We start from the raw sequence: 27728 nt of genomic DNA, 5'->3' as shown, positions 1-27728 counted from the left end.
CGGATCCTCCTCTGTGTCTGTATCGACTTCAGTGAATTCTGTTAAATCTTTTTTAAACCCTTTTTCATTAGACAAGTCTCTCGGCAGTACATTTTTATTTCTTTGCCCTGTCTGTCTTTGATTCTTTTGATTTGGGACATTTTGTGTGGATCAAACACTTTTTCTCTGTCTCAAACTGTAGTGATTGTTTATGTTATGTTTCCTCTCGCCGTTCCTCCTCCACTCTGCTAATCCAGAACAGATCGGCTGCAGGAGCTGTATTGGTCAACAGAGCTGTCAATCATCATTTTTACAACATCAAATAAAAAATTAAAACTAAACTTGTCAGAAAAATGAACACTTGTATGTAAATCAGCCTGTTAAGAACTAACTATAATGACGAAACCATGTTTGAGAAACATTTATTTGGTTATTTATTTGATTTTGTTTGACTCATGTCCCATCTGTTAACATGGAGGAGGCAGGCTTTATGACCTATACTGCAGCCGGTCAGCAGGGGGCGCGCCAAATGTTTAGGCTTCATTTTTAGGGAGCTGTCATCTCATCCATCTTTTTATACAGTCTATGGTCTGACCGCGTGGTGCACAATATCGGTGCCCCTCACCGGTGTTTTATCTCCCTCCCTCTTAACCACTTACACATCAGACTTTCAATACAACTCCAGTTTATGTCATTTACAAAAGTTCTCTGATGACACCGCCAGCGTGGAGTGTATTGTAGGTGGAGAGGAGGAGTATAGGGGTCTGGTGGAGCGGTTTGTGAGGTGGTGTGGGGAAAATCACCTGCAGCTTAACAAAGGAGATGGTGGTGGACCTCCGAAGCAAAAAGACCTCTCCTTCTCCAGTTCTGCGTCTGTGGTAATGACATAGACATTGTCAAGTCCTGCAGGTACCTGGGTGTTTACCTGGATGACAGACTGGAGTGGTCCACTGTCTGCTGTCTACAGGAAGGGCCTGAGGAGGCTCGGGTGCTTTAACGTCTGCAGCAAAATGCTCAACATGTTTTAGTAGTCTGTTGCACAAGCGTGCTCAATCATCTTTGCTGTTGTGTGCTGGGGTGCAGGCATCACGGCAAAGGACGCCAACAGACTTAATAAACTGATTAAGAAGGCTGAGTCTGTTGCAGGCCTGCAGCTCGTCAGACTGAAAGAGGTGGTTGAGACCAGAAAACTGGAGAAACTCGTGACTATTATGGACGATGACACACAGCTGTGTGGCCCTGCTGTACAGTACACAGAGCCCTCGGGGAGGGATGTGATGTGTTCAGGCTGCAGCGCGCTGGGACCAGAGCCGCCCTTAGAGCTTAATGACTCGTCTTGGAGGGCGAGATTTAGAGACAAAAGTAGAGCCACAACAGGGAACCCGCTGGTGCAATTCATCTTCATTTTAATTGGGAACATTTTGTGTTGCTCCCTTCTCCTCCACATTAATAAACCAAAGCCCTGCAGCAGTTTCTCACAAACTCATTAATGCACAAGATGCTGCAGAGCCAGGTGTTTCTAACAGAAGATACTGTGTGTCCTTCTTGCTATTATCATCATTTCATTTTCTGCAATATGAGTGATTAGCTCTGATACCTCCATTAACAGCATTCAATAAACATAAAGTGATAGAACGGGGTAAACAGGAACATTACGCTCACAAACTTAGGTGAAGATCTGATTGATTCAGACAGACTCTTCCCTCCTCTGACTTGAGAAATGCGTGTGAGACCCGACACAGCGAGGAACATTCAGGCTACAAAGCGCCTGCTGCCACCGCAAATGCAGGAGCTGTTTTTGGAAACCTGAGAGGTGATTCATGCTGGCAAATTGATTCATTTCTTGGGCTGATAAGCAGCTTTTTTTTCCTTCTTCTTTGTGCCCATATGCTGCGATGGCTTTGAAAAGACCCGACGACGACAACAACAACAACAAAAAGTCTCCTATGCCACAATAACAGCAACATCTTACTGATGCAATCCAATTCAACATCGCAAATTACGGCTTCAACAATCAGCATGCAGTTAAAAGTGCACCTCTCTGAACATTAGAAGGCTCACTCTGCTGCAGGGCTTTGTGTTGGATTTCATTTGTGTTCCACAGGTGCAGCTATTTTTACACACTAATCTTGACGGGGTCATTGTTGTGATTGCAGCTGCGGTAGAATCTGTGTGTGTATCTCTATACGGGGAGCGTATGTTTGATAAGTGCACAGCAGGTGTGTGTCTGCTTTGACGAACATTGGAAATGGAAAAGCTTTGACCAGCTCTTATCAGCAACAGCAGTCCATAGCAACAAACCAGGCAGCAAAATAGGTTTTAAAAAGCCCACCGGCTAACCTCCGCTTCACATCTCAGCCCCGCTTCTGCACAGGAGATCACACAGAACTGCTGAACTCCTCCACCCTCGCTCTGCACCCGGGGGAGCCGAGCACATGTGAGCTCAGGCTCAGCCGAGACGCGATGGGGTTGATCAGAAAGCAGCAGCAAATCTCGCGTGTGGGTACGCTGTTTGAGATTTATGTAAACAAATCCCTCATTATCAGCAAAGGCCACCCTGGCTCGGCCTCCCACCTGTTGTCAAATCTTCTTCATCGCAGCCAATTTTTGGGAGACATTCACACACAGTCCTGGAGGAATCAATCGTTTGAAATGCCAGCCATGCAATAATGGGTCTGTCTTTAACGGGAGCCTCTTCCATGAGCTTATGCACAGGATTCATGTCCCTCAGGGTGGCTTCTTCTAAAACATTTTCTTATTTCAAACAAAGTAAGACAAACGAGGAACAACAGACTGCGCACAACGAAAGAGAGACTTTCAGACTCACTTTGCAGCTGCTGAAGACGCCTTCTCAATCTGAGCAATAAGAGCTTATGATTGTAGGATAACAGTAAAAGATTTTTCAAATCTTAACAGATGTTGAAAATGTGACAGACCCCACATGTGACGATATATAATCAGAGATTGAACAGTTTTGCTCCTATAGTGTGTGGAGAGCAACGATTATGCCAAAACAACAGACGGTCAAACGAGACTTTAGAGAGTAAACAAACATTGTGGACGACGGGCAGGAAGAATTGGCGGTGATAGTTTTTGGACTTTTTACTGTAAATTCAGGAAGAAAAAAGAACAAATTGTAAATGAAGTGGTGTGGAAGTGGGCTGTAGATGTTACTTTATACTCCACGTTTGCTTTTGTCGCCATGGCTGCGGTTGTTGTGCTTCTTTCGTCAGTCAGCTTGCTTCCCAATTGGCTATCGTTTCGTTCCACGTGACAATCCATAGACTGCGTGCTCAGATGTCAACAGGGTTCCCCCCACACAGCAGGATAAAGGATCGTAAATATTGAACGTTTAATATTTACGATTTGAAATCGGTGCAGCCACGACGGCCTTCCCATTAGATCGGGCGAAGTAAAATCACTCTTAACATCCCTCACATCACAGGAAGATCTGACAAGATGATCTTTAGAACCATCATAAAATCGTGACTTATGCTTATGATTGTCAGAAGGGGGGAATCAGTCCCAGACACCTATTAGCATCGAGCCTTAAGTGTCCTGACGAACAAAGACATGCTTTAGAAGAGACTGCTGACACTGTTTCTTTAATCAATACCTTATGATCAGTTCAAAGTGTTTTCAGAGTTTCAGTGTGTGACTCAGTGACAGCTGACAGAGAGCTGACTTGTTGCTTTGAATGGAAAACTAATCATTAACAGGTGTGATCTTCTCATTAGTCATTGCTGCTAACAAACACTTAATTATGAACGTAGTTTGTCATGAGTTAAGTTTAGCCTGTTTAGACATTTTGCTCAGTGATGTAATTAACCAGAAACAACATTGAAAGACAGGAAAAACAAGAGTCCCAGGGAAATCAACAAGAAGCAAAAAAGAACAGCAAAAACACAGCGTCACAGTTAGCTGCTACCAAGACAACCTGCCCAGTGTCTTTATATACCCCACCTGACAACGGCCTTATTTGACCAAACCATTGCTGGTTGTAAGGTGAACCAGGAAAAGGAATCACCATTGAAACATAAGTCTAACATTATTAAAACAAAAACTAAAATATTTCATGGTGGGCAGTTAAAGCTCACTAATCGTGCTGCAAAGACTCACTCGGTAATGAAAAGACCTGTTTCATTTCCTTATTGATTAAGGCTGGCCCACACTAACTTTTTAGAATCTTAACAGTGACTTTAGAGTAAACAAAAATGGCGGACGAGCGGCAGGAAGAAAGGGCAATGCTAGTTTTTGGACTACTTTTACTGAAAATTTGCTAAGAAAAAACTATAGATGAAGTCTAGACACAGAGTGAGCACGGGCTGTGCATCCTCCTTAAACCGGTCTCTTAAGCTGCTGTAGAATGTCTTCCAGATGATTCATGTGCCAATAAGACCTGCCAATACCCCTTACATAGAACTATAGTTTAATACTGATGTATTGGGCCTGGCCAGCAGTCCCAATAACATCTAGCCTCTGTTGGCTACGCACCAAACTTTGACTGAGGCTGAAGTTGAAGAAGGTCAATACAAAATCTTATTGTGTTCTCCTTCTTAAGCACCAACATGACAGGACTACTCATTCACTGAGTGACCTTTCAATTACTGTGTGACATCATTACCTCCAGTTCCTTCTTTTGGGGTGGGAGCGACCGCTCTGGGACCAGGTACACCTTTCTGTGGACAGGAGATGGATCATCCAGGATGATGCTTTGTTCGACCAGGTGGCGTAACCCAGTTTGTCTTAAAGCCCATCTTGAGGAACAATGGCCAGCAGCTCCCTCTGCATTTCTGAGTAAAGATAGCTGAGCACAGATGACCTTAATAAGCCGGCTGATTGTGCCTCCTGCAGGAAATGTAGAGAATCTGGCATGAGAAAAGATATTGAGGAAACCATTTTCACTCTTGCACATCCTGTTTGGATTATTTTGATGTTCCCCAGAAAGAGGTTCAGACGGTCTAATTGCTATCTTCAAATGGACTTTGTCAGCTCGTGGTTTTCACACAGGAATTTGTGTACACAATCTGCCTGGCATTCAAGTGGTTGAATCATGAGAACAACACTGCTCGGAAATGACAATGTAGAAACCAAATTAACATTATTGCGGAGATTTGGGAGCCACTGAAGCTAACAACTTTGCTAGCAAGCAAGCATGGAACATGTAGCAGGTAATGCAAACGCATAGGAAAGACACGAGGTCGTTGGGCATTGACAATTTGCTCAGGAAGATATAAAATGTATGACGAAAAACTCTAACAACAAATACATTTAAAAAAATACTTCCATGGCTTCTAACATTTGTGAAAACATTAGCAAACACTACATGATAAAACTGCTTTTTATACACAAAACCCAACTTTGCAATTTACAATTCAGCCAAACAGGATTTACTCTCTTCTTACTGACTTGGTTTCAACTTTCAAGCAAGCCCACAGTAGGCTTTTATTTGACAAGGTGGGCCAAGCTGTGTAATGACAATCTGGATACATCACGTGACACACGCACAGGCCCCAAAAGACCTCTTCTAAATGTACTTACATTGTGAGAGAGACGTCTGTACAGTAAAGTTGATATTTAAGGTGCATGAACTTCCACGTTCCACCACTCAATGTTTCCCTTGATTAAAATGCTTTGTCCCAAAAGTAGTCATAAATTACAGGCTAACAAAATTGTTACGCAGCTAATCAAATCAAGTTAAAACAACATATTTGCTAACTATTAAGCTAACTATTTTCCTAGTTAGCATTCCCTTTAGCCGGCTGACATTACTGCTAGGCTTTGGTGGACAAAGTACAAAACTTTACTTGAGTCAAAGTATACTCCTGGTCAAATATTACTCCAGTACAGGTGAAAGTTGCCCAGTCAAATTATTACTTGAGTTAAAGTACTGGAGTACTTGCTTTTAAAAATACTGAAGTATTCAAAAACCGTAGCCATCATCACCACCACTAAATGAACTGCCTGATCTGAGTGACGTTTGCTATGCATTCAACCACGCGCGGGGTACAGGTACGGCAACACCACTTAGACAAACCATATGGAGAACTACACAAAGCAGTTTATTGTCTTTCAGGTTTAAGAAAAGAAAAGAATATTCATCAGCTTTCTTCAGAGCAAAAGAAGCGAGTAACAAGAACATTGATAGAAATGTAGTGGAGTCAAAAGTACGATATTTGTCTTTCAAATGTAGTGGAGTAAAAGATTACCCATGAAATAATACAAGTAAAGTACGGATACTCAAAAATGTACTTAAGTCCAGCACTCAAGTCAGTTTACTTCGTTACTATCCACCCCTGCCGCTAGGAATTCACGCCTTTTCTTTCGTAGCATGTAACTATGCAATTATGTTAGCTAATGTTAGCTATTTGACTGCTAACCTATTGTCTACCTGCGAATGGGTTATCAATAATGGGGTTTTACCGTGAAATATAGCCCCCTGTCTCCCCAGATTTTCATCATCTACTGTCTGCTCAGTTTCTGATCCATCAAAAAGCAGTAAAAAAAGAAAAAACTTGTCAGACTCCCTACGTTTACAAGAACGCAGCATTATATTAAACAGCATGAAGGTGGATGAGACTTCAGAGTTCTTCATGGCAGACGGAGCTGTGAGGCTGAGACAGAAGGACTGCTGTGGCGTTGTCACTGTCTGGCAGGTACACACACACACACAGGCAGGCACAGATGTACACGTCGCTGTAAGACAATGACTCACATTTTTGTACGCACAGATGCACAAGCACATGTACACCCGCACACAACCTCACCACTCTCTGTCTTACACACACACACACACACACACACGCACACAAACACTCGCACTTGAGAATGTCAAGTTGTCTGGAAGAGAGATGGGATCACTCACACTCCTGTTGCGCGGTGCTTTGACAGCCACTGCCAGCCACAGTGTATGTGAGTGTGTGTGTGTGAATTTTCATATGTGTGTGTGTGTGTGTGTTAGAGTTAAATTATTCTGGGACATGGTTTGCTTAAAATGTTATGTAAACGTGTGTCGTGCTGTTACTGAGTGTACTTCGGCTGTCAGTTGATCATCACGGTGATCCCCGCCCTTAGAAAACTGTGAATGAATTTGTTTGGAGAAGAAATTCATCCCTACTGAGGAACTACTTTATTACTCTGTCTGCCAGGAGGACGGAGGAAAAAGACTTTTTAACAACCACTCTGACTCAAAGCCTGACCTGCCCTCAACTCTCAAATCTACATTTTCAGGCCCTGAACATGGTGAACGTTTTCTCCTTAATAGCTGTTTTTTGAGTGGAAATATTTATGAAAATTGCTGTAGTGTTGAAAAAATCCCATGTGTCAATCCTAAGCAAATCCTGCTATGTTTTATTCCCAAACTTTGAGTCACAGGGAACGTGTGATTTCAGCCTGCGAGAGCAAATTTGTCTTCGTAACAACCTGCCAGTGAAGAGAAAAAACACACAGACACACAAAAGAGACTCTCAAAAGCTAGGATACAAACAAAACCAAGCAGAGACATGTGCGTTCAAAAGTTTGTTTATAATACAAACTAGAAAAAACTATATTGCCCACTACACAAAATAATTAACTGTCACCGTCTGAGAGGAGGTTTCCCAACGCAGAAAAGACTTTCACTAGCAAACACACTCTACTCACAGGTATGTGCTGATGGTAAACACAATTAAAAGAAGCAGCATTTTAAAAAAATCAGTGAAGAGGAGAGTAGTCATGAGAAAATGTACATTTAAAAGTATACATTTGTGTTTAAGGCATCATAAAGATTCAACAACATAGCGCCCACATCTGAATGCAAAGAGCGGCAGTGAGGAGATCAAAAACATTTTATATACACTTTAACAAAACAGCAGCTGAAAACTACATAACAAACAAATTGTGAGCTAAAATTAGCCTCCCATCAAGGTCAGTTAATTTAATAAATTTCATAATTTTCCACTCAACACACACTCAACACTCAGTGACGCACGAGGGGGTCGAACTCACGCTTGTAATCAATATTATAAACTTCCCCTCTGCAGACAAGGATATAAATAGGACGCACGGAGAGTTCACACTGCCACCTCATATTAATATTCTTTACTCTTTACCCTGTAGACCGCCGGTTGGATGGTTTTCATCATCGTCGGTGCGAATCGAGCCGTCTGCTCACGGGACCAACACGTCTCACTTCCTTCACTTCACTCCAATTTATAGGATTGATTTTAACGTCGAGTATTAATAGTGTCTATAGAGCTGACGTGAAATGAAATTGTTGTTTGTAAATTAGTGCAGGATCTTTTAAAGCACATGTCTGTGTCTCAGCTCAGAGAGGACTTTTAAAATGAGCTTCCTGAACACTTCAGATCTGTCTCAGCTGAAAGTTTAGCAGTACAAAGAGAGACTATGACCAATATTAACCAATAAAACGAATGATTCTCTGGGCAGTCAGAGGCAGTGGACTGTTGATACGACACTGACATTATAGTGTTTAAATTTTATAAGGCACATTTCAGCAATTTAGTAGTTGTGACTGTGGGGACCTGTTGAGAGCAAGTCCAGTATTCACTCTCTTTACGCTCCCCTGAAAGGAGCAATCCGCCCCTGGAAAAAGCCGCTGTCAAAGCTGGTGTTCTCTGTAATCGATTGAAGCAATAATATTTGAAATTGCCGCCATAGCTGTGGAAGTTGTACAAACAGCTCATGGTTTCACCCAGCGTGCATTGCGCCCCTCCCTCTGAAAGGAACAGCCCAGCGAGAGATGCTGGAATGAAATACTACCGTTTCGCTGCAGGCAATGGCTCAGAGCGGTACAGAATGCGAAATACGATGACAATATACCGGTGGATCATCTAAAAAATCTTCGGTCCTGCAGTCTACATTTCAAATCTGACGATTTTGAACGAGACGGAGGCAGGCGGATGTCTTCCAGAGCCCATTGGAGAAGCGGATAGCATCCTCCAAAGACACAGAGCCAAATTACATTTTTTTTCCCATAAAAGGACTGAGGTTGAAAATCAGCAAACTGGCCCTTTAACATCTCCACCAACTCCTAAAGGAAATATCTTGCTCTTTAGCTGCTAATTGCTCCACTATTTTCTCTAACTATGTCTGCTGTTTCCTCCTATCCTGGTAAGAAGAAAAAAAGTTGGGGACCAAAACTTCATAACAAAGAGCAGACAGGTGCTGCAGGAAGTTTGCTGATATTTCTTTGTGGGTTTGTTACTATGAGCTACGCATACAAGTAGTCATGTAATTTCATAGCCAGTTTTTCCCTGGATTTTGGGCTTCAACCATACAAATCTCTTTCTTCATGTGCTTATATTTCCTCTCCACACATCAGTGAGGAACATCTGTTAACGGATCTGACTGTCAGGGTGCTTGTGGAAAACTTGTCGGCATTCAGTGTGTTGCTAAATAAGGGCACTTCAGCTTAACGGTTACATGGCAACAACTTATCAACCACCCACCAAAAACATGTTACCTGCCTCCTTACCGAGTGCTCAGCGGCTTGACCGTACACATAAATTGGCTTTTGATCAAATGTTACAAATTCAGTAGTTAGAGGGGGGAAATAAATTAAGCTAAAAAAGAGTAACTATTATGCAACCACATTAAATCCATTTTGTGTCTGCTGTTATGGCACCATGAGAAGGACTGTTACATAATCTTACTTCACAATGATCGAGGCGACGTGTCGAAAGTAGATAACAAGTGAGAAATATTGTCAGTGTGAGACAACTGTAATCAATAGGGATTTATACTCTGTGTTTGAACAACCATCTCTGTTATGACATGGATCAAAGAGAGATAACCTCCTGATCCGCTGTGTGTTACTGAAAAAGCTGCAGTGTATGAGAACTCGTCTGTTGCTATTTGTGCTACAAAATTAGAAACTATTTTTGTGCGAGAATCCTCTTTACATGAATGTAACTGAAGGGTTCAAATAAAGCATTTATGATGTGTGTGACAGGGTGATGTACCCAGGTGTGACCCCATGTCCACTTGTAAGAGTCATTACGCCCTTAATGGCAGCACAATACTTCAGTCTCTCAGTCTTGTTGCGTCTCTCCCTTAATGGAAAAGAGGAGGAGAGAGTGCGGCAGTGATGTTGACGAAGGTCAGAGAAGGGTATGAACTCGTTCCTTTTCTCTCCGCCTGCTTCTTCAGTAGGTCCTGATGAGGAGTAAGAGGAGGATAGGGATGAGAAGCATGAAGGATGGGCGATGTTCTGATTGTCATCCTGCATTTTTTTTATGTGGAAAGAGAGGCAATGTTTTAGCTGCCATCAGAGCTTCACTCTTACAAGTAAGTAGTCCAAACTGCTGCTTTCCTCTTTTTTTTGCGCTCTCAGTAAGAGTTCAGATGACTCCATAGTCCCTGAGAGACTTGAGCAGCACCGTGTCCTTGATGTCGCTGAAGACCCTGCGGATGTTGTTGGTGTCTGTGGCGCAGGTGAAGTGTGGGTAGAGAGCCTTCGACTCCTCCCTTTTGTCGCGGTTGATGGCCTGCTGCTCGTACAACTTGCTGATGTATGTCTTTGCGTCCTCTGGGTCTTTCCTCTTTCCTGTTTCAGAGATGAGAAGGAGATGAGAGATGGGAAGGCACAACAAAATGGCAAAACTGACTTACGACTAGAGGTGGAACATTTTGTCAATTAATCCATTACTCCATCAAAAGAAATACATCAGCCACTATCTTCATTATATATTCGATTTTTAAGACAAAATAATGAACAATCCCTTGTTGTAGTTGACAGTGAAGTACAGTGTTGTAGTGACAGTAAATCAGTACTTTAGGGGGGCTGAATGTAAAAACAGACGTCAACTTGTGCCTAAGGAAATTCCAACAGGCATTAAAGGCAGAACAATTAAGATATAGGAGGGAAGACATCAGGGAGTGTTATTTAATTTAAAATGATCATCTGGAAGATGATCATTTAAATAAATGTCTGTTAAGGCACTACCGATCGCTGAATGAGGTAACTCAATGGTGATTGAGCCTATGGCCCACTGATGAAAGCCTTTGCATTTGCAGTATATAGTATTATTACAGACTGGCTGTCTGTGGCGACATTTGCAGAAAAAATCACAAGCGGCGCCCAGTTAGTGACGCTTTTTCCAGTGGTCAGTCTGCCAGAGAGGGTAGGCGGAGCTTAGCAGCTGCTTTTCTGGTCTCAAGTGTTGCGAGTAAACAGTAATCTACTATGGCTGAACAAACAAAGAAAAGATCGATGACTACAGATACAACTTCAGAAATAAGTGAAAATCCAAAGAAAAAGAAACAAATTTGATGCTCAGATGAAGGCAAACAGTCTAAAAAAATGTAACCACTTAAATGTATTTAATTATCCGGCAGTTTGAACCAGAGATGGAACGAAACATCACAGTATGTCAACAGCACAAAACAACAGTATAGCCTAATAGTCGAGAAAAATGACCAGCAGGTGGCAGTGCATCAGAAGAACATATTCTCTCTACAATTCATTCAATTAACATACTTTTTTCAACAGAAATGAACTACAAAAGTGCAACATAAATGCAACTGTAGGGCTCATCAAGTTTCAAGAATGTAAATGTAACTGTAGCTGAAATCAGTGGATACATTGAGTGTGAATAAACTACACTACTACTGCACGCATGTCAAAGGATATGTTCTTAAAATGCAAAGCAAAGACTTTTTGCCACATTTTTGGTAGCTACAGCTACCAAGTGAAAAGTAAAAAAGAAGATGATTAACTCCACTTCTCATAATGTTTTAGAGCAACACAAAACCATTGCACAAGAGCAACAAGGGGAGGAATATGTTCAGGCTGCAGCTAGTATTTATTATGTCCAGTGTCATTTACCTCATCATGACATTTGTGTTATGTCAAAAAAAATAGATCCTTAAAAATCCTTTAAATGGCTGTTTCACTTGGCCAAGCCAAAAAGATTTAATGAAGAATAAAATCAAACAGCTGCAACATCCCACTACTTTATATGTGAAAGTATATTAAACACTATTTGGTGTCCAAATAAAACAGGCTATCAATAAAGATAAATGTAGGCTGTGGGACATTTTAACGGCAATTTTTCACTTTTCTGTCGACTTCCAAACAGTTTTCGGGCGTCTCAGTGGACAGAAGAAAAACAATATCACGTTTAGGGATGCACAATATTATCGGCACGTTATCGGTATCTGCAGATAATTGCTTGAAAATGACTAATCGGCTAAATCGATTTCGATAAAACAACGCTTTAATTCGGCCTAAATGCTCGATGATTCCCTAAAAAAGCTTGACGCAATGCTACGACATTTACTCGCCGTGAGTGTGCACACACACTGCCTGCACCTCACCTCTTCCATCAAACATGAAGAAGGGTGCACGATGTCTGCGGTGGCAGTTTTTCGAAAAGTTTCCGAAACAGACGGCAAGTTTGATTTCATTTTATGTATTTCTTCTGTGTAGGGCTGTGCATTTGGAATGTATTTTTTTGACCAGTTGACAGACAGTCTTAATGGTTAATAACCGGTTAACCAACAAGATTAAAATGTACTTTTTGGATTGGATAAAAGTCTTCTTTCCACCGACAATTGTGCCCACAGATATCAATACACTATCCAGTGTCCATTTTATGCACGCACATGAGCATACAGCCATGTGGTCCAGCAGCAACAATAAGTAAATACACATTTACAGCCGACCTTTCTTTGATGGTAACTTTAATAAACATAAATTCCTGTCCGGACCTGATGGCGGTCCTTATTATGTAGGAGACAATTTGTATAATAAATATGGCATTTTGTACATAACCTAAGTTTAAGTACTTTTGTTATATTGCCCAGTGAATGTGTACATTTTAAAAAGCACTGGATTATGTTATGTCTGCATCTGCCAGTGGGCCACTACAATAAGAGTAGGCATGATGTTGAGACTTGATGTTCTCTGCGATTAGGTGGAAAAAAAACATGTGCCTGATATATCAGTATCAAAATCTGCAATCAGCAAAAAGGGTTGGAAAATATCGGCATATCGGCAAAAAATCCAATATCGTGCATCCCTTATCAATCATCATTAGTTAATAAATTAGTTATCAAAAGAAAATCATCAAACATCCTTTGTGTGTGGTTTTGTGAAAGACAGAGTTCATATGTCATTCAGGGGGGTTTTACTCATTTCCCCACAGTCAGAAGCTAATAAATGCCTCACAATAGACCTGTTTTTATGTTGATGTTTATTGTAGTCTGAAGTGCTGTCAAACAGCAATATTAGGCTATTATGGCTTCATTTGAAAGTGTCGCTGGGATCAAGAAACTGTACTATACTAAAATAATATAACATGGAACACTTTTGTCTAATCGTTGTGTAAGGGGAGGCCCACATCCTCACACTTGCAAATGAAAACAATCATTAATTGCAGCTCTAAATTAAACAGATTAAAATGCTAATTGTTCATTAGTAATTCTGGATGATGCACCTGTAATTTTTACTTCATAAATGACACCCTTAGTTTTGTGTCAATACACTCATTATTTAAATGACTAATAATTTCAGCAGTCCAATTCACTGAGTTTCTTAATGTGTCGTGGTGGTGGTGTAGGACTGCAGAGGTAGTTAACCACAGCAGCCTTCATGTGTAGTTCCAACACTAAGACGGACATACAGGAGCCTGGAAGCGTTAGCAGCTAATAGCAGCGAGGGTGGGAACTCTGCAGAGTTGTCGTTAAGGTTAAATTGACATCAAGGAGCTTGACCCCGTGTAAGTCATTATTTTAGCCCGCTAATGCTGATGGTAAAACACACACACACACACACACACACACGGGTAATTGCTCGCAGTCACTAACTCCCACCCTGCACGCACATACACACACTTCACAAATGTACGCCCGGAGGTTTGTGGGGGTGCAGGGCTAGCGGGAAGCAGAGCATCTGTCTGTGGTTGCCATAGGTAACAGAGGAAGAGAGGGGGGTGATGGAGGGTTGTGGGGGGTCGTGGTAGGTGGGGACTGTTAGGGCGACGCTCCGCATCAGCAGAGCTACAGGCTGCAGCTACATCATTAAGCACACCAAGTACCTGGAAGTGACTCATTTGCACGTGTGTGTGTGTGTGTGCACTATAAGCTGTAATGATTGCTGGCTTTGCACACGTCAGGATGTCGATGGTGGGAGAACCTTTTCTCTTCAAAGTCAGGGGCTGAAATCACTTTATGAATATCTTGAAGTAAATAGAACAGGTGCAGCAGGATGTGATGAGAAAGCTGCCGGCCCAAAGGAAATCGTCCAGAGGAAAACAACACCACAGCCCCTTTGGTCTCAGAGATGATTCTGTCCACGCGGTGATGAGAATACATCTGCAGTTGCTGTTGGCTGTGAAACTGGCTGCTTACTTAGCTTCCTTCAAATACTTCTTATTTGCAAAATTTGAAACCCTACTTTAAGCTCCAGCAAAAAGTTGAATCTGGTTTATTATGTCAGTATTCCCATCAATGTTTACACCAAAATCCACCACATTTTGTCCATTCACAAAACTACAGCCTCAGAGAAACACTTTCATACACACACACACACCTAAACACTGGCACAGGCACTACCTTGTTTGATACATTTTACTCAAAGTTTTAGGTCTTTTAAAAAAATAATAGATGCATCATTGAGCTCCTAAAATGTAACACAGGAAAAAAATTAGGTTAAGAAATTAAATCATTCATCCACCGGGTTCCACAAATGCTTGTACAGAATTTCAAGGCAATTGACGAGTTAATTCAGAAAACTGGAAGGCGTGGGACCGGTTTGGTCCAAATAAAAATTCCCTAAAACCTTTAGAGAAGCTGAGAAGCCTCAAGTTCGCCATGAAAAAGAAACTCTCCATCTTTCATGAGATTAAATGTTTAGCTGACGAATGACTGAACTAAAGCAATTATCAGGTCTTTTATTTCACCACTGATCGAGTTAATCCAGCTATTAGTTTGTTATGACCTCAATATAAATGTAAACAAGCACACACAGGGATCTATATCTTACCAGTGAAGTTGCGGAAGTATTTCTGCAGGTCGGAGGTCTGTATTTTGTCAGCCAGGATGTCAGTCTTGTTGAGGAAGAGGATGATGGAGGTGTTGCGGAACCATGGAGAGTGGATGGTGGTGTAAAACAGAGCCAGACTCTCCTGCATTCGGTTCTGAAGAAAGAGACACAGTCAGATACTTCAGCTCAATATACGGAGAGAGATTCTGTCGTGGATAAAGGGATTACACCAATGAGATTTTGAGGGATGATTTTGACTTGAAGAGAGAAAAAACACGAGTTCTCAGGGATGGCGAGACGGATTTAGATGGCTGAGGATGAAGCGGCCCTTTAAAGAGAGGAGGGGGGAGTTTATGGGGGGTCTGGAGCACACAGGCCACTGTGGAGGTTAATGAATGTGTTGGCAGACTGAAAAGTGGCTGGGAGAGATAAAGGGCTTAGTGACAGGATGAGAGGGAGGAGGAGAGAGAGAGAAGAGGGGGGGATTTTGTGCAAGAGTGAAACCTGCTGGCGGACGATGACATGGCAGTGACAAAAGGTGAGGAAGAGCAGAATAAGAGAAGATGGATGGATGCATGGAGAGGTCGATGGTTACATTACTACAGTGTATGTTTGTACGTATGTATGGGAATACAAGCAAGGATATATATTCTATATGTGTCCTTAATTATATTCTTATATGTATTCATACAGCCCTGCAAACATGCTGTGCAACAGTTTCTTCTGCACTGTTTTATATTATCTACAATATTTTATCTTATCTTGGTTAAATCATAATGCTACACACCATGTGAGTGTTTTTTAAAAATGCTTGTACTGTGTAATCTGTGCAACAAAAAAAACCTGGGGTATCCGTTTACAAGGGAAAAGATGTGCATAGTGTGTATAGTTTTTCTTATTATTATTATTTATTCATATTTCTTATCCTTTTACTGCCCTCCATATTTTCTTTATCACTTACTTTATTTAATTTGACTCTTTTTTCGAGCTGCTGTAACAAGTAAATGTCCCCTGCAGAGGATCCATTTACCTCAGCTTATCTCTTAGTATTTATACTTAAGTATTTCTATTTATGCAGCTTTGACTACTTCACTAAAAATGATAAGCAAATACTTAACTTATTACTCTGCTCTATTTATCTAACAGGTTTAGTCACTAGTTCATAGAGGTAACATTCCTGTTTACAGAGCTGATAATTAGCTACACCTCTCTCAATCGGTATTGATATGTGTAAAAGTGTTTTTGCACGTTAATGCAGAGAGAATAAAAATAGTTTGTAGTTGTTTTCTTTATTAAAAGATTAAATAGATTATTATTTTCAATTAATCAACTGATGACATGAAGTACCAAAAAAGGGGATGTCCTTACAGTTTCCACGGTGACATATTCAAAGTGTTTCTTTTGTCCAGTCAACAGTCCAACCCCGTATTTATGTAGTTAATAATTAAATAAAACATGAAATATTCACATTTGAGAAACTGAAATCAGACTTTTTTTATACCTGAAAAAAAAAATCTATCAAAACCTTTGCTGAATATTTTTCTTTCACTCATCTAATTAAATATTTGTTGCAGCTCTACATTAATATGATTCATTCACTGTCTAAAATGAGGCATGACAGGTAGGTAGATGGCTGGTTTTAGTTGAATTTTAAGCCCTCAGTTCAGATGCAGCCGACTGCCCCCTTACAAAATAAAGTACCAACCTCCTAACTTGTATTCAACTCAACAACTCGCCTGTCATGCCGTCTTTGTGAGGAGCAGTTTGTTTACAAGACAGACACATAAACAAGATTGTGACAACACCAGCATGAGCACCAACCCTGAACAGGTTCGCGTTGGTCGAAAAGGGGTATTAGTGACTTACGATGCTCTCTCTCTCCTCCAGCATCTGGTCGTACTCGCTGAGGGAGGCCAGGAAGATGAGGGAGGTGACATTTTCAAAGCAGTGAATCCACTTCCTTCGCTCTGACTTCTGACCGCCCACGTCCACAATCCTGTCAGGTACAGAGCAAGAAGGAAAGGGTTGACAAACACCATTATGAGCTTTATGTTGTGTTTTTTTTTTATGTTGATCTATTTAGCATTAACCAGGAACAATTAAAGGCAGCTAACGGTAATTGGCATCTTTTCAGTCCATGCAGGCAGAGCTGAATGCATGACGCCATTATATTAAAGGAGCAATTCTCCCCTGGAAAAAGCCACAGTCAGTCAAATGTGGTGTTCTCTGTAATCAATAGAAGCAATGATATTTGAAATTGGCGCCATAGCTGTGGAGAAAGTTGTACTAACAGCTTGTGGTTTCGCCCATTCTACATTCCTACAACACCCAGCGTGCATTGCGGTCCTCTGAAAGGAACAGCCCAGAGACGCTGGAGTGAGATTTTGAACGAGACATGACTCGGTTATAAATGAGGAATGTCAGGGAGGGAAAACAGGAGAGCAGACAGCATTTCATGGCGCTTCACAGAACAAATGATTACATTTTACGGTACAAGTTTCTTTCAACTAAACATTGCATACACCGGAGGCGGGCGTTCTAGATTGAGGAAGGGCAGTTTAGCTCCCTGGCCTTGCCAGACTACACGTCATCTGGTGGAGGTTTTCCAGGGCCCATTGGAGAAGTGGATAGCGTCCTCTAAAGGCACAGAGAGAAATTGCATTTTTTTCTCTAAAATAATGGCATTGCGCCCCATAATAGCGTGATAGGACTGAGGTTGAAAGTCGGCGAACTTGCCCTTTAACTTCAGATCCAATGTGCTAGAGCCAAGACTACAAAACCACTGCGACTGTCCTAATGCTTCCGCACTGCTCTCACACCCGTATGTGGCTTTCACACAGCTGCTAATAAGCAGCGGCTGCCTGTTCAGGAAGAACACCATACCAAACACAAACAGCATGTCACCTTTCTAATGTGACATGCTTTCACACGGGAAGAAAAAGTTATTTTCCACTTTTTGTCGTCATTTTCCAAAGCTCACGGCGAAGCCTGAAAATGTTTCTTTTAATTCTGAGCTAAACCTCGAAACTTAAGGGCAGATGTACTCTGGAACACAGTGTTCTTTTTCAGTGAATGTGGAGTTTTATCTGTTTGAAAAACAATACCAGCACATGATCAAAATAAACCCAGAGAGCGACACCTCAATTCCTGGCAGGGTCTTTGTACAGCCCCAACGAGAAATGTGATCCTGAAGCGTCCCCACAGGTGCGAGCAGACAAAGCCTCTGCCTGAGTCATTTTTTGTCACAGTGCAGTGAATAGTGTCGGTATAAGATTCATCCCTCTGACAGGTTAAAGACCGGCCACCTTAGTGTGACGTTCTTAATGTTGAAGGCATAGTCGTGGATGCCCGTGGTGGGGAATCGAACTCGCAGCACATCCTGCTCTGTGGGGATGAACTCTGGGGATGAGATGCGGTCCAGGTTACTCATGTAGCTGAAACAGAAAAGAGGACAAAAAAAAGTTTTATAACGGTGCCATTGTTTCCATCACATCCAGCTTTAACAATGCAAAACAAACTGAAATAACAGAATATATAAGATAAAAAAAACTGTGATTAAAAATACTAGAAGGGGGTGGACTGAGTCCTTACCAGCCTGTGTAGTGACGACAGATTCACAGCTCGTGTTGATACAAACCGTCATTAGCTAATGTTGACTGCCTGCCTCTTATCGTGCACACACAGCGATGATAGAGCTGCTGGGTAAACACCGAGCAGAGCAGCAACAGAAAAGGCAGAGACGGGCCGAAGCGAGTCTTTGTTCTGAGACACGTTTGAGTGTGAGGCTCACAACTGCTGTCTGCGCAGTCTTTTCATGCTGGTTTCACTTTAATAAAGATGATTAACGGCTAGTAAGACATTTGGCTGTTGTCCTCAAATACTCTTGTTTCAACCTGGCTGAAAAACGTGGCTGGGTACAGCACGGTCTGTAAGGAAGCAGCCCCCTCCAGTGGTCTCGAGATCAAATACATAGTATAAAACTGAATTCTGATTACCACAATGAAAAACAAGAACGAGGGGATGACTTAAAGGAAAAATATAAACAGGTAATATCAAGAAAAATAACCCTTATTTTTAGATTGATACTTTGACACTTCAACACAAAATAGTTTACATATAATAAGACATAAAAAATGGGAGCTAATGTGTAAACACAGCAACATAAGGACTCTCCTGTAAGAGCAGCTTTGAACAGCTTGTCTAGACAGCCATTTTTTATTGTGTCCACCTGTGAGTTTTGGTACAAAGGTCAGGTATGACTTTAACAAACAATACAACACCAGTCACCACATGTTCTCCTGTGTATCACAGGAGAGCATGTGGTGACTGGTTAGCTGGGCTGTGGGAAATTTCCATCAGCATTTACTGACTTTTTTAAAAATTTCATAGACGGAACGATTAATCAATGAAATTAAAATATAATTAACGCATTATTTGATATTGGAAAGGACAGTCAGTTGCAGCCCTAACCTGATAATGATAGCGTAACAGAGGAAGTTAAGATGCCCTGTCTTGCAGAATTCTTTCTACGTCAGATTCCTGTATTGTGACTTCATCTTTGGCAACGTGACATTTTATCATGTGTTCTTATCATGTGATAAGCTCTGATTCTCCGCCCTGACTGCAGGTGTGGTAGGGTGTGGCTAAGAAAAAACTACTCACTACTCTGTTGAGTCCAGGAGCTGGTACTGGCAGCGGCGGCTGTAACAGACCCGGATGCCCGAGTCTGCCCAGAGTCGGCGGATTGCGTCGACGTAGCCCCGGTCCAGCTGGGTGATCTGCACCGTGTTTACGTCCTGCAGCCACTTGGCGTAGATCTGACAGACAGAGAGAGGCTGTTGAGCAAGTGTTTGTGTGCTTTAGAAAAACCCTGACAATTTTAGGCCTATTAAAGCAGCAGAGTGACATCATGTTTGAGGTTAGAGGCTAACTCAAGGTTAGAGTTTACTGTGATACTGCCAGCTTCTATTTATGCACTACAACATGCCGAGTGTGTTTGATGCCTCTTATTTAATCAACTTGTTTAGTCAACTGTCCGCACACCTGCATCGACGTGTTTTGGTTGAGTTCAGTGTACATGCGGGTCTACCTCATTCTCTGGGTTGGAGTAAGGGATTTTGAGTGTGGTCATGGCTCCCGTCATGGCCTTCATGGCTGTGAAGATGTTCTGGAAGATGCATTTGGCGAAGGACCTCCTCTCCTCCTCTGAGAAGCCTCGTCCGTGAATAATCCTCATCTGACGGATGAAGGTGGTTTTACCACTCTCCCCGGTTCCTGAGGCAAGAAAGGGAGATGATAATTATTAAAAATTATTATATTAAGTTCGAGTCTGAGCAGGGCAGCACAAAGGTTAGAACCGGTTCCCCAATGCATTGAGGTTCTGGGTTGAACCTGCCTGTTTGTTGTTTTGAGCCTTTCAACAGTAGACTGATGAAAAATGTCTTGAATGAGAAAGTACCAACTAAATACAGCTCACAGTGATAAACTCACAGACAATCATCACCCATCTCTGCAGCACCCTTCAGCTCCATGAAGTGTTATAGCTTCTTTCAGCTTACGGTCTCAGTTTTAATAAACCATTTAAGTAGTCAGTAGTTTTCAGCAAAAACCTCTGACAAATAGACTGTACAGTACGCTATCTGTACAGCACCAAAAACACGACAAATGTCTTATTCACATGGGACTACTGTTACCTGGGGACTTCATGTGAAAATTTCCTGGTCTGTGTCTCCTGCGGCACATTCACATGGCATAAGTGAAGGCTGTTTTTTACTCTAATTATCTTCCATAGGCTATAACCTGGAGATGAAGGGTCAGTGGGTTTGTGACCTCTGTGTAGCATCCCACTTATAACGTTTGTATTTAACAGGAAAACGCATAATGTCCTTCACTGCATTATTTTTTATTTTCCTCAGGAGTCATTGAGGCCAAAATCAAGCTTTAAATATTATTGTTGATATGTGTGGTTGTGTAAACAAAAACAAATGTATAATGCCAATGTTGTGTTTACAACCTGTCCATACCAAGCTGTATAAATTAAGATAAAGTGTACTCCTATACAAAACATGTAATGTGATGTAGAGGACATTGAGTTGTAGCTGAATGTCTCTGATGGAGGAAAGATCTTTTAATATCAAATTTTATTATTATTTAATCCATCCACCATCTGTACCGCTTATCCTGTTCAGTGTCACGGAGGGGGGGGGGGGGGCTGGAGCCTATCCTAGCTGTCATTGGGCGAGAGGGACGAGGCGAGAGAGACAGACAACCTTTCACGCTCACACTCACACCTACGGGCAATTTAGAGTCACCAATGAAGCTAACGAGCATTTCTTTGGACTGTGGGAGGAAGCCGGAGTACCTGGAGGGAGAAAGGCCCCCATGGTCGAACCCGGGATTCAAACCAGCTGTGAGGCGACAGCGCTAACCACTGCACCACCGTGGATAATGTGTAACTTAAATTACTTTTTTATGAATATAAAATATACAGTAAGTTGATGCATTAGATTATTTTTAAGTCTTTGCATGATAATCTGTTAAGACATCTCAATATGTATATCGTGAAAAAAATGTATTTAAACTACTCTACAGTCAAAATTGATGCTGGATTTTTTTTGTAATCGTAAATGTTTTTTTTGAGAATATAAATACCTTTCTTTTATTCGGTCCAATAAGGTTTACTACTAAAACCCTCTGTGTTTATTCAGCATCGAGTCCCACTCAAAGGAGGGGCCTAAGCTGGAGATAAAAAAGACATCAACTTGATTTATTTTCTTTCATTGCCTCATTTTAATGAATATTAAACTTGATACTTTACAGCTTCCTTATTTATATTCCTGTATTTCCTAACAACTTGTTTGTTTTATTTCTCCTTACATCCCTCCTCAGGTCAGGATTCAGTTGTTAAAGAGTAATGATTTGGTTGTAATTTTATACAGAAAGAGGAAGTTAGATGAGGCCATAATTTAAAATCACTGTTTACTGTCTCTCCGTGTCACTGCAGGGTTTCTCCCGGGAAGACGGGGTAAGTCCCAAACGTCCTGATATATCTCGATTGGTTTGCTGATAGAGATTATACAAAAGACACATTATTACACGTGCCTCTTAAATTTGAGGCATGTGTAATAGTGGCTCTGCCTTTTTAATGAACCTTTTAATGCAACAAAGTGAGAGAGTTTTTCTACTATTCTCTATTTTTAATTGTAAATTCTTTGGTTTTTGGATGTTTATGTGGACAAAAACGGAAATAATCTGAATAATCACTAATGAATTTAATTGTTAATTGCAGCTCCACTTCACAACTGGTGTTGAAAACATGAAGGATTCACTTTACTTAAAAACAATCAAATTAATTTAAGGTGAAAAACATCAGTTTGACTTTCCAACATTTTAATATCATATAAAAATATCATATAAATTGTGTCTGCATTGCCCTGAAAAATGACTATTTAGAAATAATTCCTATACAATATAATTCAATGAAAAAGAGTGCAAATTGCATCTTTCTGTACCTCCTGTGATAATATAATGTAACAGCAGTTCTTTGTCCTGCAGAGTAAATGTGTCAAGGTTGGTTTCAATAAGGCTGCAACTATCATATATTTCATTATAGATTAATTTATTGATTATTTTCATTTTTAATAGTATTTAAAAAATGCCTATGCCACTTGACTTTAGTTTCATACCACATACTGCAAATAAAGGGCAAGCAAAAGCATATCATTTTTACAAGAAGAAATTAGGTTATGTTTGGCTTTGTGTGTGTGTGTGTGTGTGTGTGTGTGTGTGTGTGTGTGTGTGTGTGTCTGTGTGTGTGTGTGTGTGTGTGTTAGATAATTCAACTAATTATTACATCATAACTTAATCATGTTAAATGTTATGTCATTTTAATCCAACTATACCTCCTATTATAATATAGAATATTGTCCTTCCCTGACAGCTGGGTCTATCCGCCTCAGTTAAAACTAAAGTGATCAACCCGGTTGTAAAGTATGCCTGAGTCTCGCTGTGGTTTTCAGGTATAACCAATCCCAATCTGGTCCATTCTTTACATACTCACAGTGGCACATGCTTGACATAGTTTTCTCTCGTGGCTGCAGGCTACCAAACAGGCCAGGCAGTTTTAATTTGGGTGCAGGGTTTCTTCCCAGATTTCGTTGTAATCCATTAGTTTAATTTATTTTTTGCCTTATAAATATATTTGGCATCATAGTCCTCATAATATTAATGTAACAGTTGAGCAAACAGCTGTGTGAGGTGCTGTGTGTGTGCATTCACTGACCCAGCAGGAGAACCTTAATTTCCTTTCTCTCCTTCTTCTTCTGCTGCTTGAGGATCCTCTTGATTTCTTTGTCCACAGCGATGGCCCTCTTCTCATCCTCGGACAGACAGCACAGACAGGTGCGGCGGCACACCTGCCAGCAGCCGGCCATGGCCACAAAACCACTGTAATGACGCTGTTAATGAATAATCAGCTGTTATGAGGCGATAAGCACTCACAATAAAATAGTTGTCAACTTGCCCAATGTCCATTTGATATCCATTAGTTTCACATTTTACTTAACTGACTAAACCTGTCACACTGCTCCTCACCCGGAAATCTTATTTTTAAATCGCCATAAATCAGAACTTTAAACTGTGTTTCAGAGTTTTACAGTGTAGCAGGAGCTCTGCCGGTTATCTTTGAAATGCTCACCTGTAATTTTTGAATAAACTTCGGCTGCTATGGCAATAAAAGTAAGTTCAAGATGAGTTTAGAGGTTACGAAAAGAAAACAATACAGCTCCTCACCTCAAATCAGTCCGTCACACTCCCTGAAAACAGGCACTGATTGCGTCTCGCGGTCCATTTCCCTCCGTGTCCCCCTGTCCACTGCACCTGCGGCTAACAGCTAGCAGCTCCTGTTGCTGAAAACAGCGTCATTAGCTCACTGACACGGGATTCAAACACAATTTTTTTTTTCAGCTCACACGAAACAACCTGCAACTCGGGAAACTCCGCCGCGCCTACAGAGGAATGTGAAGCCTCAGTGGCCGCTGAAAACACTCCGAAACAGGAATGCGCTCAGAGCAACGCCGCGGCAAGAGAGCGGCACACGAACGCAGTAGCGCCGGAAGTTGGAAGACTATGAGTAGAAAATAAGAGCACCTTGTTGCTTTTTTAAAAGATTATTTAGAGTAGCAAGCAGAGTTTTACTAATGTTTCTGGGTTTACTCAGCTTTTAAAGTTTAATATGGTTAAGAAAATACAGAAGTAATGGTTAAAACTAGCCAAGTTAATGATATACTCAAGTAGTGTACCTTTTCAGGTACAGTAGTGACACATGAGATAATACTTGTTATTGTTGTTGTTTGGATGTTTTTAATTATCATTGACTGATGAAGGATATTTATTGCTTTTTAGAAACATAAAATCTCCCAGCTAAAACACTCAATATCAAAGTTACTTGGTTTCAAATAGTGTATACATTTTCCATCACAAGGAAAAACACCTCCTATGATTCACTGATGCTTTCTTGACCAAAGGTGCAACACGCCTAAGAAGTTGGGTCCATACAATGTTTAACACAGTAAGTCTTCTGCCCTCCAATAAATTCATCATTCTTAATATCAACCACTCCTCAGGTATATTGTTCCAAAGTAAATAAGCTGACCAAGTCCTACATCTGCATTTATGACATTGATAAATATGCCTGCAGGAACTACTGCCTGCGTTGACAGTGTTTAGCCTATATGTCTATGACTAAGTGTTACAGGCTGGTACACAACCCAAGGCCCAGCTCATGCTTTCCTGGATGTTTGACACTTACATGAAAACTGACATATGACACTATTCCAGCACTGTATCACTCAGTTTTACACAAATCTAAACATTGCAGGATTGTTTTTATAATTTAAAATAAGACAAAGAAGATGGACTCCCGATCATGTATCATTGCAACTCATTAAATGGTTCTATAGGCTACTTGTGTATCACACGACTTCATTACATTTTTGGTTAAAAAAAAAAAGCCTTAATCTCTTTAAGATTGTATAACTTTTGCTTTACTAACGTTTCTGTTTCTTAGGAGGCTAAACCAAAACGTTTGGCTTTGTCAGTAAACATTACTTTGAAAAGCTCAGACCGGAAGTTTATATTCTTTCATTCCGTTTAGTTTGACAGCACTATGAATGAGTGCGGATAAAGTTTCGGCTGCGGCACAGGCTGCACTGCCTCATGTTTCAGCTGAGCCGCAGTGAAATCACAGACAGACGGAAGTTTTTCTCATTTAATATTTAATTTAAGATTAAAGTATGAAGTTTACAAAGGATGTTTTTTTTGTCCTTGGAGTAGCTACCTTTGCAAATTTTGACAAGTTTAGCACTTGAAGTCAAATTATAAAAGATATAAAGTAATATGAAAAATAACAAGACATAGACTCATCACATGTGATGAAAAATAAGCTAATATAACCTATAACACAAAAACACACAAGTAGCTATATACAGCAAAGTCTCTAATCTCATTACTAAGTACAACAAACACATAAAAGAGCGTTTAGGAATCACACAGGGGCGTCAGAGTGATTTTTCGTCCTGCAGCAGGTTATGAATCACCTTTCAACTGTTTCAGAGCAGAGATGAAGAGTACAACAGGTATTTTGTCACTGCTCCTTGGCTGCTATTTGGATGTCAATCTTTTGTCTCAGCCTGCAGGACCGGTCGGTCCGGCCTCTCACTCTCAGGTATTGAGATCACTGGAGCTCTGCGTTGCCATGGGAACAAGGTGAGGTGAAAGAGCAGGAGAGGTGTGTATGGAGGGGTCCATGTTTGTGTTGTATTGTCAGCGTATGAAGGTGTACACATTTAATACATGTGCATCATATTAATCCTGCATGTAAACAGAGCTGTTTAAGATACTTCAAATGAGTGTTGAGGCTTATTTATACTTCTCTCTCTCTCTCTCTCTCTGTGTGTGTGTGTGTGTGTGTGTGTGTGTGTGGTTAAAAAATGTGATTGATGACAAAGTGTCATGATGAAAGGCACAGGTAAAGGTGAAACTAAGTTTAAGACAAGAAAGTAAGAAAGAGAGAGAAAGAAAGGAAGGAAGGAAGGAGGAGTGGTGGGGAGTCTTGCATAGAAAGTGGGCGTGGCCTGACAGTAACCATATCATACCTGCCTCATCTTTCCACTTACAGGAAGTTAGAATTCAGTACTGTTCACATGATGACAGACAAGAATCTGAATCTCAAAGAATGATAAAACAAACTGTAACATTAGAAAGGCTCTGTATGTAGGCCTACAGTATACATGTCTCCTTACAGGCAGCTCAGAGACCTGCAGGAAGTATAGCTTGTTGAGACTTTGACCTCTGTCTGCGGCTGCTGTGGGAAACAGATGATGATCAATGATTAATCTGCCATCACACACTGTGAGATACAGGAGATGATGGAGTCTGTCTCCACTCGCCTCCAACAATTAATTCTTATGGAAACTGATGTTCAGTAAAAGTGATTATTGAAACATCATTTTTCAAACAAGATTATCAAGCCTTGTTGTTTTGGCAGGTTCAGAAGAACATTTAATTGGGCCTAAGTCTCTGTACTTTGAGCATGTTATGTCTCCACATGTACAAACATGTTTTAAATTGTTGGCTTTACAAACCTTTGAGTAAAGAGTAGAGGAAAAGTCAGAAAAAATGTAATGTAATTTGTTTATAATGCATGAGCGTAGGGGGACATAGAACAGCAGGATGATAATAGTTGAGCCTGAGCAGCTGAGTTGGACATGTAATATAACCACGACACACAGGATAAACCATTTTAATTTAGGGAACATTTTGACCTTTCCTCTGCCTCTTAACTGTTTCATTTTTGCAGGTTGTTTAAAATCTGCACTGAGCAGCCTGCTGGACAAGTTTAAGTAAGAGTGGAGAGAAAAAAACACATCAGAGGTAACTACTTTTAGATTTCAAAGCTGCATTAGACAACTTAAAGTTGTCCATATTTCCTGTCAAAAAACTGAATAAGATTGAAAGCCATGGACCTGTGTGCAGTCGAAGGGACACTGTAACACAGGGGCCTTTACTCAAACAGTTTACAGTTTAGGTGTGAATAATACAAAGAATATTTGTTAACTTTGAGGGTAGCAATCAAAGTAAACCCAAAGGTTCTGGGTTTGGTTAAGGTGACTACATGCGATCATTTAAGAAAAAAGAAGTGGGGATGTTTAAAATATTTCTGAGTGATCTGTACAAAACATTATAGTAAAGAATTGTGAAAATACAGTCTTGCAATATTTATGTTGTATTAACTCTCGTCGCAGGTGTACGTTGCTTTGGACAAAAGCGTCTGCTTAATGAAATTGTAACATTGTAATATCAACTGCTATAGAAGCCAATGAGGTAAAACATAAATGTTAGAAACCAAAGTGAGAGATTTCCTGTTGTTGTGACATTTTATTTCAAACATTGTTATTCAGTTATTACTTGCACACTTTGATTGGTCCATAAGTCTCTGCAGAGAGACGTAGTTCACTTCTGGGAGGTTTTCAAGCTGCAGTTCAAATTTCTCCAGACTTTGTTCAGCTGTAAAGACACAAAACATTTTTTGATCATCAAAGGGCCGCGAATCAGAGTTCAACCCACGGTGGATGTGATAAAGATTTGCCTTTGAACATGACACGCCTGCTCAGATATTTTTTTTGTTTGTTTTTTGTAAAAGCATTTGAATTATTCATTGTTATTGGGAGGAATTCACTTGACCTTGGACCCTTTAATATTCTAT

The 27728-nt window shown here is 40.8% G+C and overlaps 1 protein-coding gene across 2 annotated transcripts; it reads right to left on the bottom strand.

The window, feature by feature from the left end:
• Nucleotides 1-10032: 10032 nt before the first annotated feature.
• LOC138607936 (guanine nucleotide-binding protein subunit alpha-14-like) lies at nt 10033-24006 on the bottom strand. Of its 2 annotated transcripts, none has more exons than XM_069680597.1 (8): nt 23756-24006; nt 23247-23421; nt 20055-20239; nt 19628-19782; nt 18271-18399; nt 16832-16961; nt 14966-15119; nt 10033-10525 (listed from the first exon to the last, which is right to left on the bottom strand). In XM_069680597.1, exons 2-8 carry the CDS (start codon nt 23395-23397, stop codon nt 10320-10322), a joined length of 1110 nt encoding a protein of 369 aa, XP_069536698.1. In that variant the 5' UTR covers nt 23398-23421; nt 23756-24006; the 3' UTR covers nt 10033-10319. The 2 variants fall into 2 exon arrangements, with proteins under 2 accessions (XP_069536698.1, XP_069536699.1); XM_069680598.1 differs by having other exon boundaries at nt 23247-23410.
• Nucleotides 24007-27728: the final 3722 nt, after the last annotated feature.

The sequence above is a fragment of the Semicossyphus pulcher genome, unplaced genomic scaffold (assembly GCF_022749685.1).
Source record: "Semicossyphus pulcher isolate SPU_LCO1_2020_fin unplaced genomic scaffold, fSemPul1.0.p SCAF_4, whole genome shotgun sequence".
NCBI lineage: Eukaryota > Metazoa > Chordata > Actinopteri > Labriformes > Labridae > Semicossyphus > Semicossyphus pulcher.
Note: the sequence above shows the minus strand (reverse complement) of the source record. Positions and strands in the feature narration are given on the sequence as shown.